Here is a 12147-nt window from a genome sequence, read left to right as displayed (position 1 = left end):
CCTGCCTACAGTTATACGGCGTAATTACTTCCGTTTTTAGAAGAGATCTAAAATGCATTAGGCTATCACATATACTCCCTTAAAATCTCAAACGGCAGGTTGCAAGAGGTAGCAATAAGTTTCATAGCATCAACTAATCTTTTCACGGAATTGTTTCCCCATAGCCTGACAACAAAAACCAGTAGAACGTTTCAACTCAATAGAAGCCAATACAAATGGCTATTGATAGTGTAGCCTAGTGGCAGATGTGGTTGTGCTTTAGCCAAGTCTCCCTTTCATGTCCGTTGTCAGGTCCGTTGGTCCTGTTAAACATAAAGGGCTATAGCATGACAACAAGACAACAAAGGACATTGAGTTGGCAGAAGCATGCACAGCTCTGCAACCGGACTATTTGTACTGCACACTCCAACAGTAGCCAGACCCTCTGTTCAATATGTCAGGCCAAGGCCGGTCCTCCAGACCAGCTCAGTGGAGCAGGTGGATCAGGCGTTGGAACCAGAGTTTAGTGGTCAGAGGTTGACCGCTATGGCTGCATCCCCAGACATCCAGCAGGGTCAATGGGGCAACTTGTTCTCCTGTAGCTGCCTGACTCAGCTAATCCCTCCCTACAGCAGCGAGAGCAGAGAGCTGCAGCCTTTGGCTTAACGACTGTTCACTCTGTGTTCTTCACTATGCTGAGTTGCTGACTCACGTCTGGGATTTGGGAGGAAGACTGAGGAAGGTGAGAGAGAGAATAGGGAAGGCGGGGGGAGTGAGAGAGAGGGAGGGAGGGAGTCAGAGGGTGGGTGGAGGGAGGGTATTCCCAGATGTCTCATTCTCTCCCAAGCTGTTAGTTCCAGATACAGGTGTCATATTGTTACACAGGGTTGAGATGTGTGTTAAGGCAGGTTACACAGTAAGGCTGTTAGTGCCCTAGCAGATAGCATGCTGCTCATTCTTCCAACTCCTTTAATAAATCACAGCTACAGATTTAACAGACGTGGGGTTCATGCCTCGCTCCAAAATAAATGTAAATAAGTTTACAACTGCTCCCACCGAAACACGAGGCATTTCAATGACAAGTTCACAACTCCATACTCTATACACTCTAAATTCAAGTCTAAACTATATGCACTGGTTGAGGTAGCAGCTGATCGATAGCGGAGGGAAGTGCAACTCTGTGATAATATTGTGATTGACTTCAGTAATAATTACAGCAATATGTTTAATTAGAGCCTCTGGGATTCTTGTATTAAGCACTGATTGATGGAGTAATCACTGCAGTGGGTAATTAAAAACATGAACTGATAAAATGGAGACATCTCATTTGAAGTGTCCATTTTGGAATAAAGTTGAGGAAATGGCTGGCGCTCTCATGAATTTTACTTTTTTTTTGGTTAATTGGGCTGCTCTTAAAATGTATAAATAGTAACATGTTTTGTTTATCTCTTGAAACAAGTATGGCATTGCAAGTGCACAAGTCAGTTTATAATAAACAACGTTTTACATAGCTTCCTCACATTTCTTTTATCACTTTATTTTTAAAGCACCAACCATTTGAACAAAAACAGCACAAATACACCTTTATTATAAGGCAGACTATAGGACGTGCCGTTATTTGCCTGTTCGTGGCCCCGCCTGTTAGCTCGAATGATTCTTGCCATTCTCCTTCGACCTCTCATCATCAAGCTGTTATCGCCTGCCGCTGACTGGATGCTTTTTGTTTTGTCGCCCCATTCTCTGTAAACCCTGGATCCCTGGGCACCGACGGTCATACCACGCTCAAAGTCGCTTCGGCCATTTGTTTGGACCATTCTAACGTTCAATCGAACACTAACTGAATGCCTGTCTACCTGCTTTACATAGCAATCCGTAGCCGCGTGACTCACTGTGTGTAGGAGCAAACCATTTTGGTGAACGGGGTGGTGTACCTAATAAGCTGAGTGTATGTGAAAATTGTGCGTTTGTAATGTTTTGTAGTAAAAAAGAGAGGAAGATAAGTGTTTCCAATGACATCATCAGTATGCATCATTTGATTTGAACATATTCTGAGTAGGCTTTGCCTACTAATTGTCTGCTACTGTAATTGGTTGATGATATCATTGGAAACACAAATGTTCCTTTATATTTTTTTTTATAGAAAACATACAAACTCCCAATTTTCACATATGTTGATGTTGGGGGTGGTGCTGGAGATGACGAATATGAAGTTTTTACAATTTCCCTTTAAAGGTTGCAAACAGACAATTAGCCACCTGTGGTTTTCTTTTGGTCATCGCTAATCTAAAGGTAGGTATTAATGGGTCTAATAACCAAGTCACAGTTGCTTTGAATACCACCCGGCTAACATTTAATTCACTTATCACTCTAACGTGCTCGGAATTCCACTGAGAAATTACAATAGTGGCTTTTTATAATTTCATATTCAAGTTGACAAATATGCCTCCCAGTTTCACGACCGCCTGTAATCAAGGTTTTAACCCAGAATAAATGTCAAATGCAACCTTATCACTTTTTAACCACCAGCCTCGATGAAATCAGTATCAACAAAATGACCTGTGCTATGGATATGATTACAGTGATTGCCTTATGTTCCCATATTGACATAAAAAGGGCTGTATGTATTGAACGTGTTCCCCCTGAGCATCCTTAGAACCTACAGTGGGATTACAGTTTGCCCCCTTAGGTGCCTGCGCACATCGGCCAAAAGAAAACAGTAAGGCTGTGTATATTGACAACTTAACAGCCTTAGGATTCCTGCTTTAAAGTTGTTTCCCAAATGTCCTTACATACATTGGCATAACAAGCGTATGTGTGCGTGTTGTATATTGACCCCTGTGTTCCAATCCGTCCCTCCAGGACCTAGCACCACCTGTACGGAGGACTCCTGCTACAATCAGGGCGTGTGTCTCCAGCAGTGGGAGGGCTTCTCCTGCGACTGCACCATGACGTCCTATGGAGGCTCCTTCTGTAGCGACCGTGAGTACAACAACCCCGTCTGTCGCCGACACGTCACCGCGCCGGGTTGTATGTGCGTATGTCGTGTGAAGGTTGTGTTTGTTGTAGGGCTTCTGGTGGATCGCGTTGGCTTGGTCGCGGAGATGTAGGTGACTTTCAAAGGTGTTTATATGTCGTGTTTGGTTTTGTAGACTATTTTAGGTCTAATGTTTGCTAACTCTTTAGCGCTTCCCTAGTGGGCACATGGAGAGATTTACGCTTGTTTGTACGAGAGAGAGTTGACATTCTATCCATGTCCCCTACAGGATAAATGAGTCTAGAACCCGGGACAAGGTCCAAGGTTAACAGAGCAGTGGGCCTACTGCTTTGTTAGCTTGTTAAGGAGTTAAGCTCAGGATCCATAATCAATTGACCTTCCTCTCCCTTCAAACCCCCCTTTGAACACTCCCTCGTAACTTGTCCTATGACACGTTTGAGGGTAGAAACATGTGCCTAGCTGAGGGAGTTGGGTGTTGTTTGTGTAGTCAACATACGTTAGAGAGACTATGATTGGCTATGACAGTCGGACACTGATTAGGACCAGGCTGTGGCAGTGGGTTCGCTCCAGGAAGAGGGAGAAAAGGGGGACAAGGCAGAGGAAGAGAGGAGGACGATAACGTCTGCCTGTGAACGACAGCCACGCGGAGATAAACAGAGATCCCATCCCTAGCTCCTTGAAAGATAAGAGGGCGAGAGAGGGGAGGAGGGGGGGGAGGCACGCTGATGCCTTTGCTCTCCTTGCTCTGCTCAGAGACCGTGGGGGTATTAGTAAGTTTAATATCCTGATTTCTTTAAAGATTGGAGAGATAGGCGTGTGTGGCACTGAGCCAGAATGAGGCCTCGCACTACTTGCTCGAAACGCCCAGAACCGGCCAAGGAGGCTAGTGAGCGTATGTGTGTGTGTTTGTGTGTGTAGAGAGAGAGAGATGAGAGAGTGATCCCTCCAGCAGCCAGCCCTACTGTAGGTCTCTTCACATTTACAAGCAACCAAAATATCTCCCAGAGATCAAGCTCGTTCTATAGCAATGGCTACCACATGACAAAGCACGCAGTAAAACATTGTATCAAGTCTATTCACCAACCCCCCCTAACCAAGAGAATATCGACGTTGACATTAGCTTGTCTAATCGTATCCTCTAAAGTGCAGAGCTGAGACGGGCAAGGCAGTGACTGAGGAGTGAGGACTAACACTGAGGGAGTCATTTAGCTCTGATTAAACCAGTTGTATGGACTGAATGTCTAATGGAAGTCTTCCATCAATCACTGAACACAGAACACAGTCACTAGACCACTAGACCTAGCTAATAACCTTGTCTCTTTGTTTACCGACCATTGCTTTTGCTGAGAAGGCACATAAAATGTATAAAATGAAGTACAATACTTATTTTTCAAGGGCAAGGGCTTTTTTCCCCATCAAATTTGATTTTAAGACGTCGTATAAGTGATGTCTGGCTCAATTGACTAACGGTAGGTCTTTTTCGGGAATTCTCAGACGCATTCATTAAACTGAGAGTATCATTGGCTGCTGGCTAGGTCTCCCCTCTCCCCTCACTTTTTCTAAGGTTGAATATTTGCATGCTCTGCTGGGTATCACTGTTGTATTCCTGTCTGTGTTTCCTCCGTAGCCCCACAATTAGCGTCTCTTCATTCTAAAAAGCCGAAGAGTCTTCCTTTACTGCCATCTTTGAGAAGAGGCAGATGAATCTTCCTTTCACTTGAACATACCCGTTCTCCATGATGTTCAAGCGCCTGCTCTATCACGTTATTCTTCCAGCACAGAACTCTGCCCAACAATTGTTACGATGTTTTGAAGACTTCTATCCTTCAGCTATCTTGGCTTTTATACAACATTGTTTTGAAGACAATTGAAGAGAATTTTCCTTCAAGCGTCTACACCAACACAAGGTAGGAGTGTCTACGGGTCGAGCCACTGACGTTCTCCAACTCTTTGTGCCTGTACATACAATTGTGAATTCCAAAACACTAATGGTTTAGAAGTGTATAGTAACTGCTTTGAAGACATGTTTGGTTTACAATGGACTCTTAATAGGGCATGCTTCTTCTCCTGCATTTTCTTCATAATCCACATCTCATTGTGGTATGTGTCCACAAATAACTGGCTCGCCGTTGGTTTGAAAAGAAACACTTTGTCACCGATAACATGTATTATGCTTTTCATAGACTTAATTGTTGAACATTTGAATAGCTTTTAGGGCATCTAAAGTTGATGATTACTTTAAACACACATGACATTCACCCAGGCATCCTCAGCAGTGCCATTTGAAGTTATTTTAGGTGATTTTAAAGCTGGACACCTGCAGTTACTCCTTTGCTAAAAACGGAGTTGGTGTATGTTTAGTATTCTACGGTGCGCGCGTGTGTGTGTGTGTGTTTAGTATCCTGCAGAGTGTGTGTGTGTGTGTGTGTGTGTGTGTGTGTGTGTGTGTGTTTAGTATCCTGCAGAGTGTGTGTGTGTGTGTGTGTGTGTGTGTGTGTGTGTGTGTGTGTGTGTGTGTGTGTGGTCTCTGGTGGTGCGTTTTTGGTGCATAAATGGTCGGTCTGGGACGTACTCTGCTGCAGCTGTGCAGGTGGCCTCTCTGTATCCATCCCATTCAACTGAGAGAACGGACGTGTCTGATCTGAAGGCAGCTAGGTTGAAATGTACCTGATAATAAAATGCATCTCACAAGCATCGCCACACGCGTGACTGCGCTCTTGATCACATGCACACCATCAGTCAAAGACTAGCAATTATGTTATCTAACCGTTCCACACAGTTGCATACTGAGACACACAGGCACACACTCGCGTGCACGCACGCACGCACGCACACACATCGATCCCCACTGCTCCCCTTTCCACCCACCCACACACATCCCCTTACCGGCCCTAAAAAGAGAGATGAAAATCAATTGAATTTCCCTCAAAGAAGAATAAAGAATTAGAATAGGAAAGGCAGGCCATTTTCACTGCAGCCGGAGTCTTAAATTAACATAATGATTCTCCCTGGCCCGCTCCCCCTGCTCTTTGTGGCTGTCCAGACCCTCTTGTTGGCTGTAAAGAGGAGCGAGGCCTGAACTGTGGGAGCCAGTGTGTGTGACTGTGTGTGTGTGTGTGACTGTGTGTGACTGTGTGTGTGTGTAAGACCCCCACCCGGCGCCCTCTATCACTTCAGCCAGATGGCTGCAGAGGAGATGAGCCTCGCTCAATTTGAAAGGGGTGGGCTAGACCTCCCCCCTACACACACACTGGTTGGTAGCGAGGCAGATGCACAGCGAGATAATATTCATTTGTTTCCGACTCCTAATATTTCCGAGGCTTCTTTTCTAAATGATCTTCAAATTTCAAGAGTGCACTCAATTATAATCCTACGCTAGCCTGGATGTCAAAAAGCATTTGTTGCTCCACTCACTGTTTATGAATATATATGAGGCATATGAATGTTTACTGCAAAACTGCCGGGAGAGACTGCTGTTGTAAGCTATTTACCACACAATATTTGACAGTGATGGTTAGAATTTTAGGATTTCTGATTTTTATTACGATCCCCATTAGCCGGTGCCAATTAGCCAGTGCCAATAGTCTTCCTGGGGTCCGATGATGATATTTCCCACAAACTCCTATAAACGCCACGGAAACACAACGCCTGGACAAAAACAACACATATAGACATTTTCAGGGTTGAATTATATTCCTGGTATTTTACAATTGTTCCACCCCCAAGAAAAAAATCACTTTTCTCTTACCCACCAAACCGGAAGTGTCATTCAAAAGCATTATGAAGCATATAAATATGTCTGGATTTGATTGGAGCTTTGATAAGCATGACAATTCAAACCTGATGCTACCGGAGCCTGATGAGCCATAGATGAAATACATGTTATGAGCCCTACATGAATGACTATTGATTGTGCCAATATCCAATACATACTGTATATGATATAGGCTACTGCACATTACGCACGATAGAAAAACATAGAAGCCCATACGGTAGATGTACTGTAGCTAGCTATATGCTCTCTTGGGGAAATGAATGAAACTAGCTCAAGTAGGCTAATCTTTTTTGATGTGAACTGTATTACTGTATTGCATTGTACTGTATTACTGTATATGGACAGGAATTAGGCACATCGTTCAAACCATGATAAAGCAGAAGAGAACATGTGAGTCTGGTGCAGCACGTGCGGACTACAAAGTTACAAGTATAGGCTTTGTGAATTTTATTCGAATTGTGAAATATAAAATCGGGCCTATTTGTACAATTAGTAGGCGGACACATAAATGATATACCTTTCATAGTATTCCCCCTAATGTTATTAGCCTCCCTCCTCTTTCTCTCTCTCTCTCTCTCTCTCTCTCTCTCTCTCTCTCTCTATTGTTGCTTCATTCCTTCCTCGCTTTCAACAGTTAAATGAAATAAGTGTTGTTGTCCTTGTCTTCATCATTCTAATGACACCCTTGAAGAATGTAGGACTAGAATTCAAACTACCCACCAGTTCTATTGGCTGTATTTAACATTCAGCAAAAAAAGAGCTTGGGTCCCTCTTCGAATAGCCTATTGGTATAAGAAATGCAAAAAAAAAAAAAGATTTCCAACAAGTTATTCTAGTCTAGCTTTTCCTGCATGGGACTCCAAGAGCTAAGTAGCATTGTTTAAGGAGAGAGGCCAGCAGAGCACAAGTGCGTGCGTATTGCGCAAGAGACAGAGGCTATAAGTTAGATATTATATTGCATAATTATGCATAACCCATCATTATTTAGCTAAATAGAAGGCTCATACTGCATTGAACCTTGTCTAGGACATCTATATATAGGGCTAGATATCAATCTAGAACAGGATTCACTATTTTGGATGCAATTGGAGTTGACGGAGAGAGTGCGCACGTGCACTGATTTTAAAGCAACAACATTAGAGGGATAAGCTGTTTTAAACTCTGGAGTTGCAATTAGAACAATTACAATCTTTACAATTAAAAAATCAAGGTCACCCCGAAAGCCAGATGGGAGATGGATAAATTAGACGCACATTTGGTCTTTATATTACTGTAGCATAGGCTAAGCTGCAGCAAATGCAGGCCTACCTGTCACAACAACAACAAAAAGTTACCCTGATGAGATGATACTGTGGGTCTACATGCATTGTCAAGTGTGCGCCATACTGAGATGGGCAGTCTGTCCCCACCCTGAGTGTTGATGATTCATCATGCAGAGGCCGTAGAGAATCCACATTTCGACGTCGCATATAATTGAACAGTTCAATTTCACGCCACGCTGTTTACATCAATAATTATTCTAACGTACCGGTTTCTCTCAGTTATTTATCCCAGGGAAAAGGGAGTGGTTTTGTAAATCCAGGTAGATCTCAGTAGACTAGGTTTCCTTCCATTCAACCCTAGTCCATTTGTCAAACAGGGAAAGAGTCCACCGTGTCATTTAGAGATGTATCCCGGTGGAGATCCTCTAGTTTTTTTTTGTTCTGTAGAGGGGATGTTGTTTATGTTATTAGGGAGTTGCTCTGTTTGACAGACCCGCCATGTGGAGCTGAAGAGACTGACTCATATGGACGGCTGATGTCTCTGTTGGAGGAGCGTGTGGGGAGGAGAGACGCAACGGCAATTGGTTAGCGTGCCGCTTCCACATGCCATCGCACATGTTGTGCTCAAACACAACACACACACACACACACACACACACACACACACACACACACACACACACACACACACACACACACACACACACACACACTCAGTGAGCAAACTTGTGTTATTCAGAGGAAGTGTCAGGTGATTGACTGGTCCATTTGTCTGTGCATAGCGTATAAGTGGAGCACTTGTTATTCTACAGTTTAAGTAACTGAATCAGACAGCACCGTTTGGAAGTGCATGCAATTTGTGGCTTAGGTTTCAGCTTTCTGTGCGCGTGGGTGGTTGTCTGTGCATGTGTGCGTGCATGTCTACACCCCATCATCCTAACCTGATGTTGCTATCTCTTAATTTACTCCCACGCATGTTTATCTCTACCGTTCTCAGGTGGCGTGTACGTAGAGCTTGTTGGGAATGACAAGCCTGGCCTTGTTAGTCACTGGTGTTGAGGGGATCCTTTTGTTTTGCAGCCGCTCATGGATTTGATGACCTGTTGTTTTTCCACTCTCAGACCTTCAGGGATAGCATCAATGGAGAATACTTTGTGTGGTGTGTTTGTGCGTGCGCAGGTTCTGTTATGTCTGCACGCGTGTTTGCAAGGTGCGTTGTTTTAATGAAGCCGGCTGCTTGTGCGCCGTGCCTTTGGGAGAGTGGTGATGTAGCTTACCCTGTGACATGTGTAAATGCATAGACCCAGAATCAGTCCAGCTGGGCTAATAGTGGAGTCTATATGGTCTATAGGGAAAAGATTGGTAGTAACAGCCTTTTAACAGCAATAACTCCCACAAACCAGCAGCAGCATCACTCTCTCCCTCTCAGCAGTCTCTCTCTCTTGATCAGAGCTGATTATTGATGCATGCAGCATCATGCCTTGCTGACAGGAATCATTGACTGATCATCGCTGGGTCTCATTCCCCTCCAACTAAACTGGGACGTCTCTCAAAGTGGCCAATCTTCTCCTGAGAGGCCTGAAATGAGATAGATTCATTCGAGAGGTCAGATCTCTCGTCTCTGTCTCTGTCATTTGAAATTTGAGCCGAACATTTGCAGCCGTACTCTATTCAGATGAAGGTCAATGCGACCTTAATGGGGAACGCAGAGCCTGGACACTCGTTGGCACAAGAGAGTATAAAGAGATATCATTAGTATTGTCTGTGTCCATTTTCCCCTTTAAAAACAGAATAGTGAACACTGAAGACATTAGTAGGCAGGGTTGTGAGTCAGAAAGCCACTCCCCAGAAACCCTGAAACAATAAAGACACAATTCTCACCAAATCTGTGTAAAGGGATTAGCACCATCACACATCTTTCTTTCTTTCTCTTTCTTTTTCTTTCTTTCTTTCCTTCTTTCTTTCTTTCTTGTTCTTTCTTGTTCTTTCTTTCTTTCTGTCCTCACTCCCCTCTTCTCTCTCCTGTTCCCCTCCTCATCTCGTTGATGTTGTTTATATTCCTGCCACTGGTCATGTCTTTTCCCGTGCATTTGTTAGACGGGGCGCCCGCACCCAGCAATTATCAAGCTGCTCATTTGGTGAAGAACGCGGCGTGGCCCACTCGTAATTGCGTGGCTGTAGTTTTTTTTAGAGGACTGTGAATACAAACCAACACAAAGTTTTGTATTGCGAGAATCTTTTAGAACAAAAAAAAAAATTGACAGCGAAGGGGTCACTATCATGGTGACTCGGCAGGTTAGCAAAGCTAGCGTCAGTCCAACCGTGTTCTCGGAGTGTACGACTGAACGCAGACCTCCAAACAAAAAGGGCCCAGGGTCTAGGCTCCTCTGTCTGGCTTTGTGGCGAAATGGAATGAAATGGTGCCGATTTACAAGTCACCATGGCCTAATTACTAAACTGATTGCTTCCTAACCGTAACACGTATTAAAGTGCAATAAATGGCAGAGGTAATTGCTTCAAGACCCCCTCCTCCACTCCACTAGTGATATCAAAGGCATAGCGTCTCACTACACAGTGAAAAGGAGAAGGGAGGGAAGAGAGAAAAAAATGAAAAGGGTGTAAGAAAACAGCGGGAAAGCAATTATTTCGAGGAGCACTCGGCTCGCATGTGTTATATTAGTCAATTGGGTTTGTTGCGGTTTGTAGATCACAACGTCAAACTTCTGATTAGTGAGAGTGTCAGAGCTGGATGGCTGTCGTGACACGGTGTGTATGAATACTACACACACGCATGTGCCTGCACACACACACACACACACACACACACACACACACACACACACACACACACACACAGTCCATTCCGTGGCTAAGGATGGGGTAGACAATTTCTTTCATTATGTGTGTGCTTTCTCGCCTTAAAATTCTACCTGAGCATTAGATGGGTATATCAGGCAAAGAAACCCTCATCATTTCCTCCACTCAAGGCTTCTCTAGTTCTTCAATCCCCTGCATTTTTGCTATGTAACAGGATCGTGGATATTTGACGTTACTTTCTTACAGAAACAAACTTTCATGTGCCTTAATTACAAACTCGTATAGGTTCTGTAAATATGAAAAAATAATAATAATTACGAGCCTTTAACCAAGGAGAAAGCACTTACCTATATAATGAGAAAGACATGATCCTTCCTTGCTAGCCATGATTGGCTGAGATAATGGAGTTGGACATGCCAAGAGATGAGTCCTGATTGGTCTGTCACGTCACAGGCATCTGTCTATAACTGTAACTGAGGACTTGGTGGACTGTACATTCTTCAGGTTAGGTCATGTGCTCGCTCCCGAGAGCTGGTAAGGGCAATGATGACAAGACAGAGAATTAGAGTCGTACAGTTGTTTTGTACACTCAGTATGCACATGATACAATCTCTAATTCACCGTACTATAAACAATATGCATGTAATAATAACATGTCAGCAATGGCTTACTGCTACACAAGACAATACAGCGCCAGACAACGTGACTCCCATAATTAGAGATCAAAGGGGAAGCTGCCGCACAAATTCCACAAAGCATAGCACCGTAACAGGGCTACAACTGCAGAATTAAATACAGGATGGCTGGAACTCTGTAGCTTGACTTCTCTCACTTCCCTCCAACATCTTCTCTTAGCAGGAGATGGCCAAGCATGATCTGCTCCACCCCACCTGTCCTATCACTCTGATATGATGAACTTCTATCTATTCTACTATAACTACTATTTCTCCATGGCCTTTCTTCCCATAGCAGAATGGGGGTTTCCCTGGTGAGTACTGTATATAGATCATCTTTGGCACCAAAGATTTTTTGGAAAGATATAGCTAATGGACAACTGGAAAAAGGGTCACTACAGCCCTCAACAACATTGCTGCCCTGAATTGTACTGGTGCTCTCGACCAAAGCTCAGTGGGAGAAAGTGACTACTTTCTGGAGTACAATGACATGCTGAATTCGTAAAGAGATGGGTGTGACTAAGGCTTAACAGGGTGTGAACGTTGCTGCCTAGCATAAAACAGGCCGAGTACGTGTGAAAGTCTCTCAAGGCAGCATCATTTCCCCACATTTCCTGCAACAACATATACCATTTGAGAGAATGT

The 12147-nt window shown here is 43.9% G+C and overlaps 1 protein-coding gene across 5 annotated transcripts in view; it reads left to right on the top strand.

The window, feature by feature from the left end:
• The window catches only part of LOC112261015 (neurexin-2-like), a 935354-nt gene that overhangs the window by 547911 nt on the left and 375296 nt on the right, over nt 1-12147 (top strand). For all 5 annotated transcript variants that reach the window (XM_042328452.1, XM_042328453.1, XM_042328454.1 and 2 more), the window contains one exon: nt 2839-2958. In XM_042328452.1, the coding sequence (XP_042184386.1) occupies nt 2839-2958 (120 nt within the window). The remainder of the gene's footprint in view (nt 1-2838; nt 2959-12147) is intronic.

The sequence above is a fragment of the Oncorhynchus tshawytscha genome, linkage group LG10, assembly GCF_018296145.1.
Source record: "Oncorhynchus tshawytscha isolate Ot180627B linkage group LG10, Otsh_v2.0, whole genome shotgun sequence".
Classification (NCBI taxonomy): domain Eukaryota; kingdom Metazoa; phylum Chordata; class Actinopteri; order Salmoniformes; family Salmonidae; genus Oncorhynchus; species Oncorhynchus tshawytscha.
This window is presented reverse-complemented; position numbering and strand designations above follow the sequence as displayed.